The 27318-nt window shown below is 43.3% G+C and overlaps 1 protein-coding gene across 3 annotated transcripts; it reads left to right on the forward strand.

The window, feature by feature from the left end:
* Positions 1-826: 826 nt before the first annotated feature.
* On the forward strand, positions 827-27318 carry LOC110344976 (hepatitis A virus cellular receptor 2-like). Of its 3 annotated transcripts, none has more exons than XM_087194917.1 (8): positions 827-1037; positions 2588-2926; positions 4298-4381; positions 8639-8679; positions 10499-10622; positions 18501-18537; positions 21362-21522; positions 22549-27318. In XM_087194917.1, the coding sequence occupies exons 1-8, from the start codon at positions 980-982 to the stop codon at positions 22659-22661; spliced, it is 957 nt and encodes a 318-aa protein (XP_087051043.1). In that variant the 5' UTR covers positions 827-979; the 3' UTR covers positions 22662-27318. The 3 variants fall into 3 exon arrangements, with proteins under 3 accessions (XP_087051043.1, XP_087051042.1, XP_087051044.1); XM_087194916.1 differs by having other exon boundaries at positions 831-1037; positions 10496-10622; XM_087194918.1 differs by having other exon boundaries at positions 832-1037; positions 10496-10622; positions 21362-27318.

Below are 27318 nucleotides of genomic sequence, written 5' to 3' on the forward strand. Positions count from 1 at the left end.
ATCCTGATAACAGTTACATTCCCAGGACCCAGGGTATTTGGGTCTGACATGTTAGCTCAATAATGGATGGTGTGGCTAGAACTCAACATTTGGTGACAATTCCTGCACAAACCCCCTGAGGTGAGGAGAGAGGAGATACCTTGTATATGAGATGAAACAGAAAATTGAATATGGAATTTTCCATTCTTCCCAACGTAGGAGAAAAGAAGCATTGCAGGAAGGAACACACCTTTCCTAGATGGGAGAGATTGAAAGTGTGAAGATCAAAGTCAGAACATTAGAACACGGAGCTGTGCATATATTAACTAACACAGTTTCCTCCTTTTGTAAATTTTGCAAATGAGAAAACTGAGATCTCACAAGGTTATAGGACACAGCCTAACCTGGGGTAGAACAAGGGTAAGAATTAGGGCTGCGATTGGAATGGAAATGATCCTTAATGTGAGGCTAAAGACTGCACCATTCATTGTTCTGTTCTCCAGCAACTGGTCTGGACCCAGCCTCAAAGTAGATGCTCCATGAATACTGGGCAGGATGGACTGGACTGAATGGATGCCTGAAGAATATGTTTGAGTTTTATGTTCCCTTATAACCAGCCAGACAAGCACATGGTCCATTTCAGACCTGTTTCATCTGAGATATTAAAGGGTTCTCTCTACTCGCCATGATGAACACTTTTCTTGTCCTGTAGTATTGCTTCCTCTTTGTTGATGTAACAGGTTACACATCAGAATGTTACCGGATATGTGTGGTGGCGCATGACAAAGATTGAGGCTTCCTTTGATGTGAGTGTAGACTTAGCAGCCTTAATATAGAAATCACTGGTGGTTGGACAGCACACTGTGCTGGCTGGGGCTCAGTGGGTGTAGCCACCACTCCTGTGACTGTGGTGATGTAGATACTTGGAGAAGTACCCAGTTCAACTGGAGAGTTAAAACTGCTTGCGCAGTCATCCTTTGCACTTCCATCTGAAGAACTCATGTTTTCACATCTTTCTTTGGAGTGTGTCTTGTTGCTGTTGCTACTACTGCTGACAAGTAAGTGCAAGTGGGCATGGACATTTGAAGTTGGAGAATGGTGTGGTAGGGAGCACAAGAGACCAATACAGAGATGGTCATTGCAGTGTTGTTTGCACAAGTTTGGAAGGCACCTAAGTGACCATCAGTGGGGAGTAGGTAGATATATGTGGTATATCCGTGATACAGTGAGCCTGACTGAACAAGCTGATACAGAAAGCCTGTAAGTTATCATGCTATGAAAAACATCAAGGGACAGAACAGTGCACTCACCAGATACTAGACAGAAGTGTGCACGTGCGGGGATTGTAAGGGAGAAGGACTGCTTAGACATTTCCTAATATATGGATTCTAGGAAGGGGAGCTCGGAAACGGAGAGATTCGGAGAGGAAGTTGTGCTTTTCATATGCCATGTTTACTGTTTGAATGTTTACCGGGCAGATCTGTGTGTATGTACACATATGATGAAGGAGTATTTTAAACTTCAACACAACTTGGAAGTGGTTTCACATATGCAAGCTTCTTCTTTGGCCAAGGGTTTTAGGTTTTTATTCATTTTGTCTCTAGTGCATTTCTTTTCATTTCTCCATCTCTGTCTCTGTATCTCTCTGTCTTTATCTTTCCTCTGTCTCTGTCTCTGTGTGTGTGTCTTTTTCTCTCACTCTCTGTCTTTCTATCTTGGTTCTCAGAATGGAACACAGGGCATTCTCAGTGAGCTATATCCTGAGCTTTTTAAATTTGGAAACCGGGTCTTGTAAACTCACTAAATTGTTGGGTGTGGTGGCAAATGCCTATGAGCCCACCACTCAGGAGGCCAAGGCAGGAGGATACCTGGAGTTCAAGGGCAGCCTGGACTGCATGGTGAGTTCAAGGCCAACCTGAGCTATATAACAAGACCTTGTCTCTAAAAAACAAACAACGCACAAGAAAGCAAACAACACACACAGAAACCCCCAAACACTAAGTTGCTAGTTGCTCATGCTGGGCTCAAACCTGCAATTCTTTTACCTCAAGTTCCTAGAGTACAGGGACTATAGGCATGTACCACCATATCCAACTTCCTCCTGATGGTTGAGTGAGAGAGAGGAAGACAGAGAGAGAGTGAGAGACAGAGAGAGAGAGAGGGAGAGAGGGAGAGGGTGATTTATGTTAGCATAGCCATCCTTTGATGGTGTGTGTAAAATGTTCCTTGTTGACAATGACCTTTCCTTACTTCTAGTTTCTGTCAGCTGTGTCCTCTGATGTTTACAGAACTAGTCCACAGCTCTCTCTGAGGACGGTGGTTCTCAGAGTGAGGAGGTGGGACTCTCACCCTGGGAATTGTTAGAAACACAAGGTTTACGGCTGCACCCCTGACTAGCTGAGCTAGAAACTCTAGAGGCCAAACCTCACAATTCATGTGAGGCAGGGCCTCCTGGTGGTTTTGATGCCTCTTCCATCTGAGAGTCACTGACATAGCTACTCATCCTTCAAGCAGGACAGCAGCAGTGGTTTCATCCTTATGCTGTAAAGTATCCTTGCAGTCTTCTGAAATGTGCTGACTTCAGGTGTCACGCTCTTTCCCTCTCCAGGGTCTTTGGAAGTGGCGTACACAGTGGAGTTGGGCCAGAATGCCCAGCTGCCCTGCACCTACCAGCCTGACTCCTCAGGGGCTCTTGTGCCTGTGTGCTGGGGCAAGGGTGCCTGTCCCATGTTTAACTGTCCCAATGTGCTGCTCAGAACTGATGAAAGGGATGTGACATATACGACATCTGGAAGATACCAGCTACAGAGAGATTTCCACAAAGGAGATGTGTCCCTGACCATAACGCATGTGACTCTAGGTGACAGCGGAACCTACTGCTGCCGGGTCCAATTCCCTGGCCTGATGAATGACGGCAAATTCAACGTCGAGCTGGTTATCACACCATGTGAGTAGACCTTTGAATGTCTTCTTTGTGCTTAAGACTCACCTGTAGATCATAAGAGACACACTGATCTTTCCACGTCTGCCCTCCCTAAGTGTATCCCTAATTACAGGGCCCCAGAGACCTACCCGTAATGCCTAGTGATGTATAATACCCTCCATATGTTTTGGAACTCAATAGAATCGACAGAATAGGAAGAAAGGCGTAGACCAGAGGCTTTCTAGAATTGCCTGGAAAGGTTTTTTTTCCTTTTCTTTTTTTCTGAACAACTACATATGCTCAGTCACTACCCACACAGCAGAGACATCAGCATCTCTGAAGATAGAGTCTGAGCATCAGCTTTTTACAAAGTTTACTCCAGGTACAGCCAGGACGGTGAGTCACCGGGCAGTGCACGTGTGTTGGAGGAGTGTGTGTATTCTTGAATGTTTCAAGAGTCACAGGGAATGTTCTTTGTTGCCAGATGGGGGCCAAATTCAAATCCAACTCTGCCTCTTACTGTAGGGAACAGGGAAAGGGGACGTTACTAGAACCTCTGCAGTTAAGTCCTAGTCTCCTGCAAGCCATGACAGCACACGGCGAATTACAGGAAAGGTAGAAAAATGAGACTGAGAAGAAGCTGAGCTTTGGGTCTGATCAGTGCTGCTCTGGGCAGCAAAGACGAAAGTCCCCAGCTTACCGCACCTTTTATTCAGTACTCAGTACATCGGGAGAAATAAATGTTAACAAATGACTTGCAGAGAGTTCAGTACATCCGTGTAAACATGATGGTAACAGTACAAGAACAATGAGGAACTGAGTAGATGTTTGTTCCTCCCAGGATGTTCTCAGCTCCCAGGATGTTTCTTGTCCTGGAGAATCACAGACAGCATCACCGGATCATTGAGGTCTCAGTTGTGACCGGAGGCCCAAATGCAGTTATGTCTCAGAATTCCATAGCTGGGCTGTAGACAGGAGAACTAGGCTAACCAAATGATTTTTCCCTAAAATTATGTAGCATTGCTCCTGACATCTTACCAATTGTGTGATCAAGAACAAATTATTTAAACTCTGTGACCTCCTCTTCTGTAAAATATGATTCCTACCATAGGTCAATGGAAGACATTCATGAGATAATATTTCATGGGAACCTTTCAGTGTAGCCACATGAATGGCTGTTAGTTCTGTTGTTAATTAGGTTGTAACAATGGTAACTGAATTTGCAGAGTTGACTAGATCCTCACTGAAGGTGTCAGTACGGTAAGTTTGGAAGCTGAGGATGTTTCTCTCTTCATTTATTGTGTTTCACATTTTTCCTGCTGCCCCTTTGATTCCCTGCAAGAACTTCCTTGTTCTCAAAGAAGCCTCATCCTTAATGTTGGTTTCTGGCATTAGCCAAGGTCACTCCTGCTCCGACGGCACAGAGAGAGGGGACTGCAGCCCTTCCAAGGATGCTCACCACCAGAGGACGTGGCTCAGGTAACTCACGGGGCACAGGCGGGAGCCTTTGGTTGGTGTCTGAATTCAGAGGGTGCAGAATGTGGAAAAGGTGGATAGAACAGTGTAAGAGTAGAGGAATGAGGAGCCGCTGCATACCAAAAATGGTGTTCAGGATGAGGAAGGTGGAGACACACTTGTGCTGGCAGCCTGGGTTAGGGTTCTGGGTTAGCCACAAGCTAGCCATGAGCCCTGGACCAAGGTCTTTCACTTCTCTCATCTCAGCTTCCTCTTCTAAAAAGTAAGTTTAGAGACTTTTGAGTTTCGTGGCCCAGTAAAATTTCCCATCCCCTTCCCCAGAAAGAATTTTGGCGAGCTATGCATTTTGCCAAATAAAACATGAAAAAAGTTTGATGTTGCTGTCATTGTTAAAAGACAGTATTTTAGACTTTATTCTGCCTACATTTTTTTTTTTTTTGGTACTGGGGATTGAACTTGGGACCTTGCACTTGCAGGTGGTGGAACCACTGAGCTAAATCCTCAGCCTTATCTGCCTAAATTTTAAACTTTAGGAGTTTAATAAGAAATGATCCTTGTATTTTACTTAAATATTAGGTAATTTTGGTCTGATGAGAAACTCATCACTTTGTGCTCGTTATTCTGAGTAACATGCACCAGTGATGTTTCTGCAAGAATTAACCCAAGTCCATGTTCAGGGACTAATGGGTTGGATTAGGTGATTGGAAATTTCTTTCAGCTGAAATATAGCCCACCAGCTTTCTCAGATTCCAGCTAAATTCTTCATGTAATTCATTGAGGACTTTCCCAGCATGCCCCAGAAGAGAAGACAGGACGGAAAGAGTCACATCAATCCAGGAAGTTAATCTTACATTTTGTTTTTTTGGGTCAGAATCCTAGCATCTCTCTGAAATTCTATAGAGCTCTTCTTTCTCTGAAATGAAATAAAAACAGGTAAGTCCCACCACACAATGTTATCAATCTCATAATCAAACCTTATCAAATTTAAATAAGAAAGTATACCCAAATGCGTAGCTCAGGGTCTGATCATAGTATGTACTTACTGTAGGTTAGCTATTGTCATTAATTTTGTCAGTAAGATCAGAAGGCAGAATCAGATTATGGTCAAGTACTTCAGTGACAGGTAGAATAGGTTTGGAAATCAGTTCTTTCTAGCTTCGAGAACTCAGTAAAGTTGTTCCAGCTTTCTGAATCTCAGATTTTTCATCTGTAGGATGAGAGCAATTCCAGTGCCTGTTTCATAAGTTGTAAAAATTAAACATAATGATGTATAGAAAGTGATCAGCATGGCACTTTGTCCAATAGGTCACTCACATATTAGTTGCTAGCACTACAGTTATTAGCTTCAGCTCTCTAAGGTTTCGGTCCTCTAGCAATTGGTAGCTAACATTTCTCATGTGAGTGGTGAGGAAATTCAATGTGGTGGGAACAGATGATTGCCCCCATGTAGGTTAATCAAGTCATACCAGACGCTATAGTGTGCCATTGCGTCATGTTACAGAACTCATCAGCACAGACATAGATGGGACTTGGGGGCACACTTCATCCCACTCCTGCATCCTGTGCTTCAGTGCCCTTCACAGCAGCACCGCTGAGTTGGCATTTACCGAACGCCACACATGCGGGCAGACAGTGGATGGGAGTTCACTTCCCCACAAGACCTTTGCTCAAGACTTTCATTCCTTTGTTCTTGCCTGTGCCATGAACAGAAGTCTCCTTCCATTTAGTGTTTGATTATTGCTTAGTTCTTCCTAGAGCAGGAAAAATGGGGCCATTTCTTACATCAGAGAATATTGGTATACCTCTGAGCATTTTAAGAGCCTGTCTGAGAAAATACTTAAACAAACAAATAAGATAAGGGCTTCAAGTAGTACAGTAAATTAAAAAGTGAAACTGTGTCAAGGATTTAGCTCAGTGGTTCTGGCGCCTGCCTTGCAAGCGCAAGGACCCGAGTTCGATCCCCAGTACCAAAAATAAAATAATTTTTTTTTAAAAAAGTGAAATTAATGTATAATAGATGGCTTGTCTATAATATATATGCCAATCATTGTTGAGTTAACTCTTATGCAGTTATACATACCTTCTGTTTAATGTGAATGCAGTTGCATTTAATACATTTGATGTAAAATGGAGTAGAGCTTTAAATAATGAGTTCCAAGAGCTGCGGAACTTCCTTAACCCACAGTGAATATAGAACAAATGCAATATCTCTCCTTCCTTAAGGAGGTGGGACCTAGTTTGAATCCACCTTTCTCAATTAGTTGCTTTGTGATCATGTTTAAAGTACCTCTCTAAGACTTAATTTCTTCATCTGAAGAATGGGAGAAATAATGGTACCTATCTATTGTCATCAGCATTAAATTGTGTGTAATAGCACTAACCATGATGTCTTCTGGATCATGTGCATATATACATGCACTTATATACTTTTAAGACTATCTCACTCCACCCCACTGCTACCTCCACCCCAGCCACATTGTGTTTTCCAGGAATAAGACTGCAACTTCATCTAGCTGTTCTACCCATGTTGGCCGATGGCAAAATCTTTGTGAGGAAAGCTATGATAATGCAGCAGTGTTCATTTTACTGATCATTTTCATAGCAAAATAAAGTTAAAGAGGAGCTGGGGATTTAGTTCAGTGGTGCTGCTGCCTGCCTCACAAAACCAAGGTCCTGGGTTTGACCCCTGGTACAAAAAAAAAAAGTTAAAGAGTCAGTTGGGTTTCATGAAACACACCTGTGATCCCAGCACTCTGGAAGACTAAAACAGTAAGATTCCAAGTCTGAGCCCAGCCTGAGGAACTTAGCAAGACCATGTCGGAAATGAATGAATGAATGAATGAATAAATAAATAAATAAATGAGGCTGAGCATATAGCTCAGTTTAAAAGCCCTGAGTTCAATCCTCAGTGCACAAAAATTTAAAAAAAAAACAAAAAAAGGAAAAACGTCAGTCTCAACATTTAGAGTGTAATAATTATAGGGAAGTGGAAAATGAATTTTCATTTGAAAACCCTGCACGTGGTTATGATTCATGTTTACTTAGTAGTTCCACCACTGTGGTTTTTATACTTAAATTCCTGCTTAGGTAATAAAAGCTAAGTGAAACATAATGTCTTTCCCTTTTTTTTCTTAAATTATTCTAGGCTGAGCCTGCCACTTGATAATATTTATACCATAGTCTATTAAACTGTTAGCCAGTAAACCTTTTCTGCACCTTACAAGGTGTAGACTTTAAGGCTCCCACAAGGTGACCGTGACATTTAAGGAGTTTCAAAGTGTGTGACTCAGCCATAAACACGAGCCGGCCAGCTTGGTCTTCCTGATGGAAGGGATCTACGGTGGTTGTGTTCAAAACGCCGTGTTCGTGAGATCGGGGCCTGCGGGCATCTTGGTCGCTGCTCTGCCCTATGTACCTGGTGTAGAGCAGTCCATACTCATTGGCTAAATAAGCAGGTGAAGAAGTAAACAAATAAACACAGGGAAAGCTGGTGAGCCAGCAGCCAAGCACTGTGCCCGCCTCACAGTGGTGGCAGTGCCAGGGGAAGGTTGCTCAGTTTGACTGGGTAAGAATGTGTGTTCAGGGCCATGTGGACCCGAGTTGGAGGCCATTTCTATTGCTCACTAACCCGTGTGACCGTGTGTAAGTCACTTGCTGAATTCTGTGTCTTCATCTGTCTAGGGGAACACTAGTCCCACTTCAAGACAGTGATTTTGGATGACAGATGAGATAGTTCCTTCTTTAATAGAGTTTGGCGCAATGTCTGGTGAATTGTAGCTGTAGTATTATTTTCTTTGAAGGCAACCAAATACCCTGTCTTCCTCTTACTGAGTAAATAGCAAACTTTTCCAAGACAATTAATTTTTGTTGTCTTTCAAAGTCTGGTTAGAATACAAGGGCTGTGTTAACCATGTTACTCGATTATTGTAGCAGTCTTTGAAATCCCGAAGACAAAACAAACTACTTTTTTAACATAAGTCTTACTGGCAGAAGTCTCTAGGTCATAAAGTATAGGTAGGAGGGAATCATTATCTAGGTGAAAAATGTAGATACCTTGAAGTTGATTCATAAGCATTCAGTGAATTTTGTTGATCTTCCTATTATTGGGAAGAGTATGGAGAATTAGTTTTAAATAGAATTACAGAAAACTTTATTTTTTCTTTAACTCAGATTGTAAAAAATAATTCTAAACCATTGTCCATTTTCCCTCCATTTGTATCTGTGTGTGTGTGTGTGTGTGTGTGTGTGTGTGTGTGGTAGAAACACAGACCCTGAGGACACTGCGTGACAAAAATCAAACAGTAAGTATGTTTTGTGCCCTAACATCACGCTCAACTCAGAGTAAAGAAAGCTTGGCCCCAGATTTCCTCCATGCCCACCCTTCCTTGGGGAAGAGCCTTAACCTCCCTTGCTGTCTTGGGCTGGGAGATGATGACAGGACTGCCCCACGGGCTGCTGCAGGAGTGGAATGGGCGTGGGAGTGCAGAGGGCCTGGCGCATGCTGGAAACCAAACAGAAGGCTCTGGGTCTTGTTCCTTTCCTGAGTCTCACAACTGAGCACAACTGTGCATCACTAAAAGACTCTTGTCTTTTTAGGACAGGGGTCCCCCGACACACCTTGTTTCCATCGCAATCCTAGGGGGAAAAGTTATTTGTTTGTATACACTTATTTATTTATATAAGACAAGACATCAGTGAGTGATATTCCAAGCCAAGACTTTATACATTTACCTATGAAGTAATACTTCATTTGACCACAGATTTAGTGTCCCGCATTGTCTGACAGCAAAAGCAGAACAACAGAGCTGCAGCAATGACTAATACTCCTTGAGGTCATATCTAGGAGTCTGCACTCATTTGACTCTGGCTCCTGCTTGTGTACTGAAAACTGGTGCTCAGCACCTTGTGTGTGCCCCTCCCCTCTCTGTGACCAAGGACTGTCTGGTTAGTACCTCCGTGTGCCCACCGTGCCTTGTGCACAACGCCTCTCGTACAGGACTCGTGCCCCTGCGGGAGCATTGTGTGTTCAGTAAGAGTGTAAACATGTAAGGAATAAATGGAAGATTTAACTTCCTTGACTTCTTTGTTTTAAAAGTGTTTACTATTACTGCTTTTCAAGGGACTGAAATTCTAAAAAGCTTTTTTAGGTAGCTCTCATTTCAAAACTCATATTAATTAGGGCTGGGGATTTAGCTCAGTGGTTCAGCCACCTGCCTTGCAAACACAAAGTACTAAGTTTGATCCTGGTACAAAAAAAAATCATATTAATTAGAGAAATAGCAATAATCACCACCATTGAGCAAGTATATACCATGCATCTCACCTAGTGCTAAGAATTTTATATTTTTTTGTCACATCATTTCCCAATAACTCTACTACATCCCTGAGCTCTTGGTATTGAAGGGAGATTTGAACCCAGGACTGTCTGGCTGCAGAGCTCTGACTCTTAAATCACTTTTCATAGAAAGACAGTGATTTAGAACCAGGACTTTGGGGCCAAATGAACCTACCTGCCCGTCAGCAGATGAATGGATAAAGAAAATGTATGCATACATAATGGAGTTCTCAGCCATAAAGCAGTATAAATCTGAGTCATTTGTAGGAAAATGGGTGGATCTCGCAACCATAATACTAAGTGAAATAAGTCAGACAGAGAAGGTTAAGTATCACACAGTTGCTCTAATAAGAGAGCCCCAAAACAAATGACTTCAAGAGCAAAATTAAAAACAGAAGGTAGGAAAGAATAAAGTAGGCATTCACTGCAAGACCTCAAATGTAGACCACTCTGAAATGCCTTGAGGAATATAAGGGTACTAAATGAACTCTTACGTCCATTTTAAGGAGAGAGGATTGGGGAGGAGGCCCTTTACAAAGAGCTCCTTCTATATCCACAGCACAGAAGGAAAGATTTTATTTCTTTGCTAAATCCAAAGATGAACCGAATCCATTTCTATGGTGGTTTGAGTCTTGTCTAGAAGGAGGCAGATGAAAGGTTTCCAGTCCATGCAATGCTGTGCTGCTGCACAGTGCATGGTCCAATCCAACTGTAAGGTGGGTTGAGCACATGACTGATTTTCCTGGACATTCACAGCCTCGATTCTGTTTGTGTTTTCATAGCAGACATTCCCCCTGGCTAATGAGGTCCCAGACTCTGGAGCAACCACCAGAATACGTGTCTACATCGGAGCAGGAGTCTGTGCTGGTGTGGCCCTTGTGCTTATTTTTGGTGCATTAATTCTCATGTGTAAGTCATTGTTTCTGGCTTCTCTCTCCTTCTGGAACTGTTACTGTAGGAACCAGTACACACCTAGATAGAAATATCACTTTATCATCATACCTAAAGGGAATTACCTGAATACCCATTTGTCCCTGTAAACCCTAACACTAACACTAGCTAATAATCAGTGTTTCCCTGTGTCAGTCGGGCACTGCACTGAATGTTCTACATACATTTGATTTTCATCACCATCTTTTTTTTTTTTTATCACCATCTTAAAAGACAGGTAGTATTATTATCCCCATACTATGGTAGAGGAAAGTAAAGCTTAGAGACAGCCAGACACTTTCCTGGGTTTCAGAATCAACAAAAGGCAGAGCTAGCATTGAAATCCAGGCATGCTGATTCCAGTGCCTGTTCTCCATATCCTTGGTTGAGAAAACTCATCTTTCCAATTTATGAATATGCCTAGGTTCATTAGAAAACACACTGAACAAAAACCACCCCACTGTGTTGCCTCAACCCCTACAGCAAAGGGTCTGAAGCTGGGGAAAGGGGTGGGAGATGAAAGATGACAAAGACCAAGATTACTCTTCACTCGATCTTAGCCAAAAGGCTGGGAAGCGATGACCAAGATTACTCTTAAATGGGAGCTTGTCAGGAGCTAATGGCCCCCTGGAGCACTAGGCGCTCTTTACTCATAGAAGACGGCAAACAGGAAGAGAAGGAGGGGCAAATAGTACTATGTGGCCTACGTGGCCTAGGCAGAACGTAGCGTGGCTGTTTCGTGATCTGGGCATGCCCAGGAAGGGAACAGGGAAGGATACAAGGTAACACTGTCTCCGGTGTTGTGCCGTCCAGGGTCTACAATACTCTGTGGAGGAGAAAGGGAGTAGGGAAAAGACAAGGGGCAGCCTCAGGCCCGCCTCCCGGCCCTGTGTAACAATGGATCATGACCAAGGTCACAGAATTCTTTCCCCTTTGTTATGACACTTGGCATATACAGTTTTTTGTGTTACTTGTCTTCTCTTAAAAAAAGAACTTTTTAAAAGTATAATTCCTTAATAATTACAAGTTTTTAAAGTATAGTTGACATACAATATACAGCATATTTACAGTGTACTCAAATTTGATGATTATACTGAGAAACCATCATTACACTGAAGATCCACATATTCTCATCACCCTAGAAGTCTCATATTGTTGTGTCCAGATTGTGAAGTCCCAGAGACCACCAGGAGGCCATTTCCGATGTAAGCACACAAGGGTCGTTTATTCAAGCTTAAGCAGGGACTCTCAACTGTCACCGACACAGCGGATCGAGATTGAGAGCCCTGAGTCCCTAACTAGCAGGGTTTTTATTGAGAATACAACAAGCTTTGGTTATTAGTAGCCAGGTGATTGGTTAATACTCAATACATATGAAGTGTAGGGTTTTGGTTGGCTAGGCTTTGGGGGTCGAAGGGGATTACGTATTGGTTTTTGTGAGGGAGAAAAGGGGCAAAGATTAACGGCCGGTTGTTACATACTGATCGTTAGCAGACCCACTAATGGCCGCATCTATCTTGTGTGGACAGTCAGCTCATTAACTGCTTATCCTACAGATAGTGTGCCTGGAACGCTCTCTCCCCGGGTACACAGGTGGTTGGGTAATAAACTCAGGAATTTCAAGTGGTGAATTCCTAGTTTAAGCACAAATTTGAGAGAACAAAGGAGACGGCTCCAAAATGGAGTCATTTTGGTCCCACAATATACTTTCATAATTGTGATATATTCTTTCTTCTCTGAGGGAAGTGGTCAAGGTTTTATGCTTCAGAGTTTAATACATTACAACATTTTTTTCTTCCTACATGGAATTTCTTAAAATATAGACTCTGTGTAGTGTGGCCAACCATCCCAGGATTACCAGGATTGAAGGGGGTCCCTAAGATATGGGACTTCTGATGACAAAACTGGGGCAGTCTGGGAAAATTCAGGGTAGCTCGCTCACCCTAAGTGTTGCCTGAAGGTGCCAACTACTTTAAGCAGGTTAAATCCTCGTAATGACCCTACGTAGTATATACTACTATTAGTCTAATGGAGAACCAGGATGCTGAAAGCTTAAATAATTTGCCCAAATTTGCAAAATTAATTGACGAATCTAGGTGTTGAAAAGGGGCTCCACTGTTCCCTGTCAGGTAAAAAAGCTGAAAACCAAGACCAGACCAGGCCACAACAAACCTTTATTGTAGGGACAATCTGCTGGGCTGTCTCTGAATAAAGGAGGGACAAAAGCAAAATGGCCAGGCTGGGGAGCGCTTCTTACAGGATCTGGGGTGGGGTTAAGTGAGGTAGTGGCTGGGGACTGGAGGAGCCTGTGAAGTCACTCGTTGCTAGGAGGAGAGCAAGTATTAAGTTAGTCTTTTGGTGGGAGTAGGGGGCTGTTGGGAAGAAGGTAGCTATTATCTACAGCAGCTACCCTAAATTGGAGGGAAATCTATCATTCCGCATCACTACCTCTTCTGCCCTTATTGGTAAATGGATTGTTCAGAGAAAGAAACCACACCAACCACACTTACCTGTGCTTACCCAGAGACAGAAGTAAAGTTTGGGAATGGATCACATGAATGTAAGATCTAAAGGCTACTCAGGGACAACGATAAAACCGGCTACTTTTTTGAATTAAAAAGTGAGGGCCTATTGTAGTTTATGTAAGGGTAATCAGGAAGGGGAAAAATCTGACATTTTTTTCCTGTACGCATACATGAACCCTCCACATCCACGCATTCAAACAACCTCAGGTCAGAAGTAACTGCAGATAACATTGCACAGACTTTTTTCCTTGGTATTCCCTAAATACAATGTAGCAATTATTTATATATAGCATTTCCATTTTATTATGTATTGCAAGTAATTCAGAGGTGGTTTAAAGTACATAGAAGCATGTACTTAGGTTATGTGCAAATGGCATTTGTCACAAGGAACTTGAGGAACTTGAGCACTCTAAGATTGTGGAATCCGTGAGGGCTTCTGGAACCCATAATGCTGGATACAAAAGGCCAACTGTAAGTAATTCCCACACATGGCTAATTAGAAGAACAAATAAGAAAGTCCTGATTGGTAATTTTTCCCTAAAGTTACTGGAGAAAATCTTACGAGCAAGGTGGTAGGATTTTAAGCCACGATCTCACAGTGGCAAACTGGCTCGATCACGGGAACAATTCTGTGTTATAGTCACTGACATCCGGACCTCCCTCAGTGCTACTCAAACCAGCTCCGCCCCTCTCCCGACTGATGACACAGCAAAAGCCCCTTGGCTTTGCCCAGAGTTCATCTCTCCTTTAATCCTTCTTATCTGAATCATCTGCCTCTCCTTTTCTATTTTTGCTATTTTCATCGATCCACACCTTCTTCTCCAGCTACTCCCATTTCTCGCTCTCCTTCACAGCCACAGTCCTCAGTGAGTTGTTCCTACGCCTCCCCTCTGCACTCTGACCCACACCATCTTGCTTCTATTCTGCAAACATCTGCTCTATTTAGATACTTTTAGTCAAGCTCCCCTCTGCCCTGCATTTTTCAGCCTCTCACTGACACTGTCCTCACTGGCCGATCTCCTGCCCTGTTCTCCCACTTGGAGGAGCCCTTATTCCCCGATCTGAGAAGTCTTTTTTCTTTGGGCTTCTATACCCCATTGTCCTACTTGACTGGCAATTCCTGTTCAGTTCTGTAGCTGTTTCCTCTTCTGCCTGACCTTTAGGTCTGCCTGGACATTCCTTAGGACTGGGCCTTTTCCAGTCCCCTAACCCTCTAAACGACGGCATACACTTTCATGGACTTCAATGCCGTCTTCCATTCATTTCTTCAACACTTAAAGCATTGGCGCCTTGGGTAACTTTCCAGGTGAGAGCTCGTCTTTGATGTTCAATACATTTATCACGTCTGAAAGGCTACATTCCTCCTTCCTGCAACCCCACCTTTCCCTCCGGTCATCTCCCTCATGGTCTCAGCACTGGCTCTCTGACTGCTTAAGCAAGAATTGCAGAAGCCATCCTTGCATCTCCTCTTTCCTTCCTCTTAATTCACAGTCTGACTTTAATTCCCGCAATCTTTCTCGAGAACATATAAAACCTGGCTGGGCTTGGTGGTCCACGCCTGTAATCCTGGCATTCAGGAAGCTGAGACAGGAGGGTCACTGCAGGTTTGAGGCCAGCTGGGCTCTGTAGGCCAGTGTGAGCTACATATTGAGTCCTGGTCTCAAAACAAATAAAAGAAAATAAATCTAAAATCCCTTCGTTATTCCGTATCTCTCTCCAAAGCAACATCATCTTTATTTGTCTCCTTATTTCCTTATTCCTCTTTCTAATCTGCTCTCCACTTAGCACCTGAAGTGAAATTAAAACTGAAATCATCATATTTCTGTCCTTCCATTTCTTTCAGGCCTTAGAATAAAAGCCAGACTCTCAGTGATAGCTGCGAAGGTCCTAAAGGACAACGACCCCAACCTTTCTGGCACCAGGGGCCAGTTTCCTGGAGGACAATTAATGGCTTGGGGACCTGGGATGGTTCAAGAATTTATTCAATCCTTCTATTATTATATATTATAAAATACAGTGAGGTAATTATACAACTGACCACGATGAGCCATCAGTGAGAGCCCTAAGCTTGTTTCTCTGCACCTAGATAGTCCCAAGGGGAGGAAATGGAAATGTGACACCTGTGTGTGGCCCTTGTCCAGTCTGCTCCCCAGTCTTGTTTTGGTTGCTGTCACCACAGAAAACCCTGCTTCACAGAGATAGGGCGTTAGAAATGGGAGCAGGCTTGTCTGAGCTTTTGTGACAATCTCAGGATATTCCACTTTGAATTTAATTCAGAATGTATGGAGATTTGAAGTTGTCTCAAACTTTCTTTTAAGGCTTCTGTTATTTCCAATTTCGATCAGTTTGTGCTCTTCTACCACAGACAAAGTCCACTGACCTCGTTAATTCACATGTGGCTCACAGATCCATCCCTTCTCAATTTTGGGTTATTTTTTGGTTGGCAAGTAATGCTTCAACTCTTTTGAAGGTTACAATAGGTGATCATGCACCAGCTGGCAGAAAGAAGTTCCTGGCCCATTCTCTTTCAAAATCTTTGCTAATGTTTGAAACATGCCCCAAATCCCAAGACCCACAGGCTGCCCCAGTAGTTCCAGTTTAGCTTTGAATGCATCCACTTTATCTGCTGCTGTTCTCCCCTCAAGTGGCAGATTGAGTTTTTCAAGCAGGTTGGATATATCTCATAAATAAGCATGTTATGTGACCCATTCCGTGTCACTGAAACGTGCAGTCAATGGTGCTGATTTATAAAAGCAATCTCTGGAGCAAATCTTGTATTTCAAAAACTCTGGCCGCTGATCTACCTACCTTTAGAAAGCCACCTTACTCCTGTGTATAAGAGAAGACCTGTGTGCTCTGTGTCCATCTCCTCACAGAGTTGCACAAACAGGTGTGAGTTAAGGGCCTGTACTTTAATGTGGTTGGTGATCCTAATGACATCCTGAAAAATGATACTAAGTTTAAGCTAGCCAGCATTTCTCGATGGATGACACAGTGTATAGACTAACACAGAAGTGAGCTCTTTGACCCAGTAGTGAAAGCGGAAAGCCATCGAGTCATGGCAGCTGCTTTTGCTGCACATATACAGACATAAAATGACCAATTCAGTTTTCCTGATATGGAATCATTCAAAGACTTGAATAGTTTCACAAGCTGTAGCGTTGGTTGGGAACAAAAATGCGTATAGCATTTCTTCATGCACATCTGCCTGAAAAGGAGATCACACAGAACACGCACTGCTGCCCTGTTGTCAGCATCAGTGAACTTGTCCAAACTGACTCCGTGCCAGAGTGATTCATTACTCCTCTTCAACAGTGCCTCGATGTCCTTGGTATTTCATTAATTCATCTAGTTATGGTGCTGACCAAAAGAGGAACATGTGCCACACTGCGAACCGAATCTTCTCCTAAGGCTTCATGAGGAGTGTTCTTCACAGCAGGCAGGATCAACTCTGCACCAGCAGTGGAGGCTTAGCTTTAGCCGCGTGGGTGGCATTGAGAACGCTGCTCTCAGTGCAGACACATCGGATGCATTGGTGGCCTTCAATAACCACTTCCGTTGTTTCTGTTTACACTCTTTTCTTTGGAAAAACTTCAAAGGCATGACTTCTGAATCAGGATGCTTGGTGTCTATGTGGAGAAGCAGTTTTGAAGATTTCATGGCTTTGGTGGTTAGCTGATCACCACAAATTATACAAAACAGGCTTGGAGTATGTGAATCATCTGTTGTAATATGTTCATAATTTAATTAGGGTCCTTGGTATTTTCCTTAAATGCAATTTTCTTTTTTGGCAGTTTTAGAGTCTTCTGTTGTCTCATCATTGGGTCTTTCCCCCCTTTCAAAGAAGCTGTCTGGTGATGTTTGTTGTTTGCTCATTTTGACTAGGGTTTGACTATGGGCTTACCACAACTGTGACTGAGGCAAGTGTGTAGTGTGGAAAAGAGATATTGATAAAGTAGTTAATAGAACAATGGGACATCAACTCACTTGCCACTGTAAAGCCTGACACCAGACACAGTTTAACAGTCACTATTTACTGATAGAGTTTTGATGTAAATCTGTAAGCAATTGATTTCTTATGGTCTCTTTGCAGTCAAACTTGTCTGCTGAAGTTAATCTGTATTTGCAACTGCTTCCCAGTGCTACCATCGGTGCCTCAGCTCCACCTCAGACCATCAGGTGTTAGATTCTCCTAAGGAGCTCCAACCTACAGCCCGCACGTGCACAGCACTCAGTAGTGTTTGTGCTGTGAGAATCTAATACCATTACTGACCTGACAAGAGGCACAGCTCAGGTGGTAATTTGAGTGATGGGGAGCAGCTGTGGCTAAAGATGAAGCTTCACTTCCAGCCTGCTGCTCAGCTCCTGCTCTGTGGCCCAGTTCCTAGCAGCCCTTGGCTGGTACTGCTCCATGTTCTGGAGTAGTGGTGGTGAACCTATGGCACATGTGCTGCAATGGGCTGTTTGTTATTGTTCAAAGCTCTAAAAGGTTTACCATGCCTGGCTATGGGCTGGGACCCTTGATATAGGGTTTGGTCCCAGCTTATCTCTTAGACTGGAGCCACTCTCTTGTTCTAGCCTTTTTGTTTGTTTGTTTGTTTGTTTGTTTGTTTCAGGCAACGGTCAAGATCTTTGGCAGGCTTTCTCTCTTCTTGGCCTGCTGCCCCTGGCTCTGGACATAGCTGACTTATTCTAGGTCTCAGAAATGAGGTTAAAGGTTGTCTCTGAGTAATTACCTGGCCACCTTCTATATTATCTGTTTCATTGTGGAATTTGTTTCTTTCATGACACATCACAATTTGAAATGATTTCATTTGCCTACTGACCTACACCCTATTTATCACTTGTATTTCTGTCATTTATTTATTTATTGGAGTACTGCAGCTTTATTTTATTTTGCGATAAGGTCTTGCTAAGTTGCCCAGCTTGGCCTCAAACTCTGCATCCTCTTAGCCTCTCCAGTGCTTGGATTGCAAGCATGCACCGTCTTGCCCAGTTCTTTTTTCTCTTCTTTTTAAAAAAAATCTCTGTAAAAAGTAAGGCTCATGAAGTTAGGTCTTACAATTTACCTTTGTGTCCCCAGGCAGGAAGCTGTCAGACACATGGAAGGTGCCCCATAGTATTTGTTAAATAAGAACAACACATATTTATTCCTTTTTAAAAAGTATAGGACATATAATAAACTAAGATGCATATTGAGAGTGTGCTTTAATTCAATTTGGGATGTACTTTTCTACAAAGCTCTTGCTTCCATCACTGGAAGCATCACTATTTTATTTCTCGGTTATTTTGTAAAAGCACTTTGATTAACCTTTCTTCCCTTTTTCTCTAGGGTACTCTCACAGGAAACGGAAGTTACAGAATGCAAGGTAAGAATGATGGGATGAGGAGGAGGAGGTCTTAGAGGCCCCTGTTCTAATAAGGCTCTGATGTTTGCTCTGAGAAGCTCTGACCTGGGCTTTGGGAACTAAACTTACACTTCCTTTGTGCCTAGGTCAGTGGTGGCAAACCTGTGGCACATGTGCCACAGAGGGCTGTTTGCATCGCTGAAAAGTCTAAAAGGTTCGCCATCACTGTGCCTGTGTCTTAGTCACTTTTGTCCTTGTTGATACACAACACCCTACATCAGGTACTTAAAGGAGGAAAGATCTGACTCGTGTAGGAAAGCTGCCCACGTCACCTGCCAGGAAATGGAGCAAATGGGGGAGCCGGGAAGGAGATGCCTGCCCAGATCTCACCCTAGGGACCCCTCTTCTGCATCCTACAACAGAGTCAGCTATGGCTCCCCCATGATCCTTCCCGACCTCTGCACACATGAGCTCTCAGGGGATGTTCTAGATCTAGACCAAAATGGCCTAATTATGAAATGAAAATTCAGCATGTTTCTCTGTTTATTCTCTATGGGTTCAGCTTCCTGCTTAAGATATAATAATTATCTCCCTATTAGTGAGAAATCACTTTTATCTCTATAGTAATGGGTTTTTTTTTTTCAGTGAACTGAATTTCAACTGATTGCCTATGATATCCAGGTTTTGGGCTGTATACTGGGGTCACCAAAATGAACAAAAAATCCTGGAATCTACTCTCAGGGTTTTTATGCCCAGTTCAGTTAATTTCCACCCTGACTGAATATTAGGACCATCTGAGCACTTGTGTGCAGTAGGCAGGACCAACCCAGAGCAAATGAATCAGAATCTCTGGGCTGAGACCTGAGGAAATAGTTTTCTAAAAGCTCTCCAGGTAATTCTGTGTGTGTGTGTGTGTGTGTGTGTGTGGTGCTGGGGATTGAATTTAGGGTTTCACATGTGCTAGGGCAGTGCTTTGCCACTAAGCTACATCCCTAGTCTTTTAAATTTTATTTTGAGACAAAATCCTGCTAAGTTGCCCAGGGAAGCTTGAACCTGTGATCCTCCTGCCTCAGCTCCTTGAGTAGCTGGGATTACAGGCTTGGACCACCGAGCCTGACTGTCTGGGTGATGGGAATATGCAGTCAGGGCTGAGGAGCACAAGTCTGTTGTATATCCTTCTCTTAAACTCTGTTCCTGACTCTGCACATACGTTCATTCCCAAAAAGCAGTGCTCACATAATAATCACTGCATTGTTCATTTTTCTGAAATTTGATACATGAGAATGCAATGCATTTTGGAAAATAAACTATTCAATCGTATCTAAACCCTTTTAGACTAAGTAAAATATAGTATATGACAAATACAAAATAATGTGCAGTATAAAATTCAAAGTGAAATAAAATACTGAATTATCGGGCCGGGACTTTAGCTTAGTGGTTTTGCCACCTGCTGTGCAAGCGCAAGGACCCAAGTTCGATCCCCAGTACCAAAAAAATAAAATAAAATAAATCGAATTATCATGTCAGTATTCTTCATCAGAATAGAAACATGCAAATATGATTACATTCATGGTAAAATTGATAGGTATCCATTAATCCATAATTTGTACAATTGTGTAGTTTATGTTCACCTCTACCTCTAAACTGTAACCTCTGTCTACAGTTAGGAACTTTTTTGCTCTATTGACCACAGGATCCCCAGGACAATGCCTGATGCCTATAAATTTTCTATCTATCTATCTGTCTATCTATCTATCTATCTATCTATCTATCTATCTGTCTGTCTATCTGTCTATCTATCTATAGAGAGAGAATTGATTCCAGGGCCTTCCACGTGTCAGGCATGTGCTCTACCATTGAGCTACAACCCCAGTTCTTTTAAGTCATTTTTAAAGAAATTTTGAGACAGGGTCTCATTTAGTTGCCTAGGCTGGCCTCCCAACTTATTTTTTTGTACCCGGTATGGAACTAAGGACCTTGTGCTTGCCGGGCAGGCACAGCCGCACTAAGCTACCTCCCCGGTAGGCTCCACATTTTGATCCTCCAGCCTCATTCTCCCAACTAGCTGCACTTATGGGCCTGTGCCACCAGCTTGGGAGTAGCCAATATTAATAAATGCACGAGTGAGTATTTCTCACAGTAGATCTGTGAGGTAGGTCTCTCATTTTTCCCATGTAATAGATGAGGATGCCGAGACACAAAGTTCTAGTATACAGTCTTCATGGGATGTTCATGTTCTGTTCACTGCTGTACCTGTAGGTAAGGAGAACAGTGTGTAACACCCTGAATATTTCTTGAATGAAAATAGAAAATAACTCCATTTCCTCAAGCCATAGAACGGTAAAGAAGACAGTATTCAAACTCAAATCTGAGTAGATCTATACCATTCATTTTTTTTCTTTTTCCTTTTGAAATTGCTTAAGGCCATGGGAGAATTGCAGTAACAGTAACAGAACAATAACAGTACAAGACCCAGTGACCCTTCACCTGGACTCCTCACTCTGCCTGTGCCACACTGGCTTTATCTGTTTCCCGATATGCACCATGATTTTTTCTGAACCATGTCTAAGGAAGGTACAGACATCTTGACACTCCACCTGGACTCTTTGCCCAGTGATTGCTAAGAGAAAACATGCAGGTTTTATACCTAAGAGAATTAATATCAGTTCACATTTCCTTAGCCATTCACCAAATTACTTTATGGATTTCCCCCAGTCAGTGTCCCACCAAGGCTCACGCACTGCCTTTGGTTGCTGCCACCTCAGAAGGTCTGTTCTTCTAGCCCTGTTCTGCAGTATGGCACTTGAGAAATGCTTAACTCCACTGCAGCATTTTGTTTTCACAGCCTCATCACTCTGGCCAACCTTCCTCCCTTGGGATCAGCAAATGCAGGAGCAGAGGGGATTCGCTCAGAGGAGAACATCTACACCATCGAGGAGAACGTCTACCCCATCGAGGAGAACGTCTACACCATCGAGGAGAATGTCTACGAGATGGAGAATCCAAGTGAGCATTATTGCTCGGCCAGCAAGGGGCAGCAAGCCTGACTCCCTCTGGGGTGTCACCTTTTCCTGCTGTTGGTTTCAGCCCCCTCATTGTTCACTTTGGCATTCTCCTTTTCAAAACCGATAAATGACTGGTTTTGCAGGTTATACCCTCAGCCTCCTAAGAGACTGTTTCCATTTTCAAAAGATAATTAGCTCACTTGGAAACTCACCTGTGACCTATGCTGAACTTAGACATATTATTACTTCTGTTTTCTAGCTAGCATGGCTCCCCAACCCAGAGACTGCAGACTGTGGGCATTAGAGCTCAGAAGTGCCTTTATACAGGTTGAGAAGTTTTGGTTTTGATACTAGGGATTGAACCCAGGTTCCTGGCCTTAAAAATATTTTTTGTAAAATTTTATTTTGAGACAGATTGTTGCTAAGTCAGTAAATTTCCCAGGCTGGGTTCAAGCTCACCATCCTTCCACCTCCGTCTCCCAGAACGCTGCTATAAAAGGCATAGGCCACATGCCTGACTAGGAATTCTTGATAGAGGTCGCTGGAGCTCCAGGCAGGTCAGGGCTATGATATGTCTACAAAGCTCCTGAAAATAAGGAGAATTGTATGCTGAGATACATGCATGTCTTTTTGATATAAAAATGCAAAGGGGCCACTAACTTTCATAAAATCTGTGATCCTTAAAAGGTTAAGCAGGACTAGATCGGGACTACGTGATCGTAAAAGTTCTTTTTGAGTCTCAAAGCTCACTCGTCTTTGAATGCTGGGTCTCCTTCAGTGAGCACCTCTGCCCAGCTCTTTCCTGCCTCCTTTGGGAAGCATGCTCAGCAGGTCTGAGGTGTGGACAGAGCTCCTGGGGACGAGGAAGCAGTCTTCATGCTTGTGGCCATGTTTGCTTGTGTCCTCGTGGGGAAATACCTCTGACCAACTTCCCCATTCATGGAGAGAACTGGAGCTGTGCTCTCCTCCCCTCCCCTCCCCTCCCCTTCTCCCCTCTCTTTTCTTCCACCTTTCTTTTCTGTTTTAGGTACTGGGGATCAAACTCGGGTCCTTGCGCTTGAGGGGCAGGCGGTGGAACCCGTGAGCTACATCCCTGGCCCTCCACCTATCTTTTTGTGGAAAAGTTGTGTTTTTCACTGAAGAACCCCAGTGGCCAAAACCATATTTTTTCCTGGTGGAAGAGGGCAGAGGCCTCCAGGAATCCGTACTGTCATCGGGGTCGGTTCCCTTGGTGGGAGACAGTGGTCCCGAAGTGTGAATCCCAAGATGACAGAACTAGGTTTGTCTGCTTATTGCTGACTCCCAGTGCCTGGCCTGGTTCTCATGCAGAACAGACCCTGACGCTTTGTCTTCAGGAGTTAGACTTCAATGAGCAATCAGGTTAGCTTTCTGGCAAGACTTCTCCAGTGAAGAGCTCAGAAGAGCCTGACTCTGTGACTTCACTTCGTGAACCCTCACGGGCGCCCCCATCTGCTCCGAGTCAGCCGTGGTGGCCGTTGTTTCTCCGTATGTCTCCCCCTTCAGGCCCCTGAAGGCTGCTGCTCCTGTGCCTGCTCCCTTCCTCCCGGGGAGTCCTCCTGGCTCATAAAGAATAAACCAGCTCTGTGGCCCTGTGGCTGCCTGAGCACTGCTCCTCCCAGGGTGAGGGCTCCCTGGCTGCTGTGCTGTTTGCAGGAGAGGTGGGTCCTGCAGAATGAGATGGCCTGCTTGGTCCGGTCATCCTGGCCGTCCGTGTATGAATTTCGGTGTGTGGGCTGCATCTAGGTGTCGTGGAGGACACTGGCTTTCTCAGGGAAGATATGTAAGGGAGATCATTTCATAAAGTCCATTAAGGCAGCAGCTCTCACACAGGCTGAAAAATGAATCACACATGTTTCAATGTCATGAAATTCTACTGCGAAAGAACTTCAAAACATTAGGAGCAGATCAATGGTTTGCCCCCATGTGATCCTTGTCTTACAACAATCTTTAAACAAGGGTGTGTATACTAAGATGATAACTGCAGTAGACCTTGTAAGAGACTGTTTTACATTAATAGGGGAATAATGGTGCAGTTAAAAAGAGCTTGGTGATGCCTGGCATGGTGGTACACACCTGTAATCCTGGCACTCAGGAGGCTGAGGCAAGAGGATTGCCATGAGGTCATTGTCAGCCTGGACTACACAGTAAGTTCAAGGCCAGTCTCAACCATTGTACATAGCAAGATGACTGTTTTGTGAGTGGGTCACCTTTGATAAATCTTTTATTATAGGTTTGAGTTTTATTCTGACAATTGCTATATGATAACTTGATACATTTTCTTCTGTTACTTCTACATTTTGCATTTGTACTTTTTTGTTCATTTTATATCTAATTCATGTAACATAGAAATTTTTTACACTCCAATACATGTTCTGTTTTGTCTTGCTTTGCAGGCACTGGGGGTTGAACATAGGACCTGCACTGAGCTATATCCCCAGCCTTTCTTTTATTTTTTATTTTGAGACAGTGCCTCACTAAGTCACTAAGTTTCCGAGGCTTGGCTGGATTTACGCAGATGTAAACCTTCCCAGCTCCACACTCCGGGCCGATCAATGGTGCTGTGGCTGCATCCTTCTGCATCTGCACAGTGCATTACAAAGACAGCAGGGCTACTTTTAGAAAGCAGATGACATTAGCTTTAAGAATATATTTAATAGGGCTGGGCATTTAGCTCAGTGGTTTTGCCACCTGCTACACAAGTGCAAGGACCCGAGTTTGATCCCTGGTATCAAAAAATAAATAAATAAATAAAAAGAATATATTTAATGTAGCTAGGTATGGTGCTGCACACCTGCGATCCCAGCACTCAGGAGGCTGAGGCAGGAAGGCTGAGAGTTCAAGGCCAGCTGGGCTACTCAGTGTGTTCAAGGAAATCAGAGGAGTACATGGCAGGACACTCTCAAAACAATGATGACAACAACAAAACAACAACAGCACGTATTTATTTCATTTGAATCAATACATCTCTGTTGGCTTTCTGTTGCTTCAACAAAATACATGAAATAAACAACATAGAGGGAGGAAAGATTTAGCGATAGCTTCAAAGCTTTTAGTCCCTGTCAGTGGGATTTATTGCTTTTGGGCCTGTGGCAAAGATGACCACCATGGCAGGGAGCACATGGCAGAAGAAACTGCCGGTGGGGGACAGAAGGGGGAGAGAGAAAGACACACACACATACACACAGGTCTGCACGCATGTGCACACACACGCACACACACACTGGGGCTCAACATTCCTTCCAGGGCAGCCCAAGTCCCCTCCTTCCTCCAGCAAGGCCCCACATCCCGACAGCAACGCCCCACATCCCGACAGCAACCTCAGCTGGGAAGTAAGCTTCCCACACACAAGCCTTTGGGGACACTTAAGCTTCAGACCATAGCATCTAAAGTATCGTCATCTCAACACAGAATGGACATTAAAATCATTAAGAAGACAGTTTACGCCCTTGGTTTCATTGTGAGCCTTAAGAATCCAGTGGACATTTTCCATTGAGATTGCAGCGCCTCTCAATGCTGACGAGCCAGCCTGCTACAGTGCTCAGTGGCCACACACGTGAGTGGCTGAGGTGTCACAGAGCACAGTTCCCAGCAGGTCCCTCTCTCTCCTCTGTCTCTCCCTTCCTTCTCTCCCCCGTTCCACACATGTGCATACATACTACAGCTTCCGTTTTTGGATAACACGTTTTATTTAGATGGCCATGTAGCCTTAAGTAGAAGACATGTGTATATTCTATTAGAGCGTTTCTCTATGGATAGATACAAGGCAGCAAGAAATACCGTTTATACAGTAACCTGCAGCCATTTATATGCCTGAAAGGTGTAGAGTTCTGATGTGAAATTGTTGAGTCAAAGGGTGTGATCTTGAGGTCCTATGACTATAAGACAATAATATAGTTTTATTTATTTGTTTATTTATAAATAAAAGGTCTCACTACATATTTCAGACTGGCCTTGATCTCAACTTGGGGAGATCTTCTTGCCCCAGCTTCCCCACTGCTGGAATTATAGATGTGAGCCACCATGTCTGGCAATAATATAGTTTTAAACAAAGACACCAAGCTAAATGTGTCTTTTAAAGGGTAATCATATTATCGCTGAGTTGGAGACCAGCCTGAACTCCATAGTGAGACCCTGTCCTAAGGAAAGAAAGGAAGGAAGAGAGAGAGAGAGAGAGAGAGAGAGAGAGAGAGAGAGAGAGAGAGAGAGAGAGAGAGAGAGAGAGAGAGAGGAGAGAGAGAGAAAGAAAAGAAAGAAAGAGGGATAAAGAAAGAAACTGAATGGCGATCTGTTTAGAAAATAAAACTTTTATCCCTTTTTGTTCCTTTCACTAAAAATAATTTTTTTTTGTTTTTTGAAATTTGACTTGAAGTCCAGATTAAGCTAAAACATCTAGGCCAAGTGATTCCCGTGAGCCTTTTCTTTTATAATGTTATTTTGACTCTCATTCATCCCCTCCTTCCTTCCTAACCTCCTCCCTCCCTCCCTCCTCAGAACCAGCATTCTGTCTGTAGCTTTCTGTTACACTTCTGCTCTCCTAATAATCCGTTCTCCTCACGCAGCAGCCCAAGTGTTTTATTTAATTTGAACTCATCAGTCAGATTCTGTTATTGAACGCCTGTCAGCTGCTGCCCAGGCACTGGGCTTTGCTGGCCTCGCTGGCTCTCCTCCCTCCCTCTGTGTCAGCCCTGCTGGGTGCTGTCTGCTTGGGAAGAGCCCAGGTCCTTTCTAGCCCCAGCCCCTTTTTAATGCCTGTCCTCCTTAGAACTCGGCTTTCAGAAGGTAGCGCAGCTGTGTCTTCCTCATCTTTCAGTTTCCAGCCTCAATTTTACCTCTGAGATTCGATCCGTCATCCCTTCTGCAGTAGCAATCTGCTCGTCTCTTGTCTCCTTTATTTCCCGGATACTTTATTCCAATCTGAAATTCTCTTGTATTCAAGAGAATGTATGTGTGAGTGTGTGTGTGTGTGATCTATTTTTCCAATCTCCATTTAGAAAGTAGACTCTGTAACACATCCTATCTCAGGGGCCTAGCACAATGCTTGACTAGGCTGGTTGTGGACACTTGGAGGCTGGCTGGATGGACAAGTGTAAGCCTGCTATACTGCACATTCCAGATGGGTTACAAGGGCAAAGATTCTTGTTTTTCTTTCAAGGAAGTCAGAATCCAGCAGCAAGGCCCAATATCCAAGGGAAATTATTATCATAGAAAGCAATAGACATAAGGCAGACCTGCAGGCTACTGGATTCTGAATAACACAGAAAAAGATTTTTTGATGCTATCTTTATTTTTCTTTTTTATGGAAATGCAAATCTTTACCTTTACTGCTTGCTTAACTTAGCTCTGTAAAATTCCAAGTAACTTTCATGGAATAAGGATGAATAGCTTGACACAGAGCAGGTAGGTGCTCAATAACTGTGAAGTAGGAATTTCATGAAGCAAAGCATGTGACTTTGATTCTAACAGCAGCCTCCAAATAAATATGTAGTAGCCTCTGCATTTCTCATGTTGTAGAAGAAAAATGCTTCTCAGTAGTGCTTGTGTGATTATTAAAGCATTATTTTATCATTTTGGTCCTTGTTGATGGTCCAGTATATCTCTAGGCAACTGAATTTGCTTTTTTCTTTGTCTTCCTGGGATACAGAAACGGATGATTGTTATAAGGCCAAAGAAAATATATCATATTAGGGTAAAACTGGTTCTAGTTTTATAAGAATGCAGAATTTTGGCAGTTGTTCATTTTGTTTTTTTAATAAAATATTTTCTCTTTCTCTCTTTA

Source organism: Heterocephalus glaber, unplaced genomic scaffold, assembly GCF_053883595.1.
Source record: "Heterocephalus glaber isolate CG9 unplaced genomic scaffold, H.glaber_assembly_v1.0 deba00001606, whole genome shotgun sequence".
NCBI classification, from domain to species: Eukaryota; Metazoa; Chordata; class Mammalia; order Rodentia; family Bathyergidae; genus Heterocephalus; species Heterocephalus glaber.

Excerpts from the sequence above, each read along its gene's own strand:
- LOC110344976 (XM_087194916.1), top strand. The coding sequence starts at position 980 with ATGTTTTCACATCTTTCTTTGGAGTGTGTCTTGTTGCTGTTGCTACTA. Across the intron at positions 4,382-8,638 it reads CACCAGAGGACGTGGCTCAG|AAACACAGACCCTGAGGACA; the intron begins GTAACTCACGGG and ends TGTGTGTGGTAG. Across the intron at positions 18,538-21,361 it reads CGGAAGTTACAGAATGCAAG|CCTCATCACTCTGGCCAACC; the intron begins GTAAGAATGATG and ends TTGTTTTCACAG.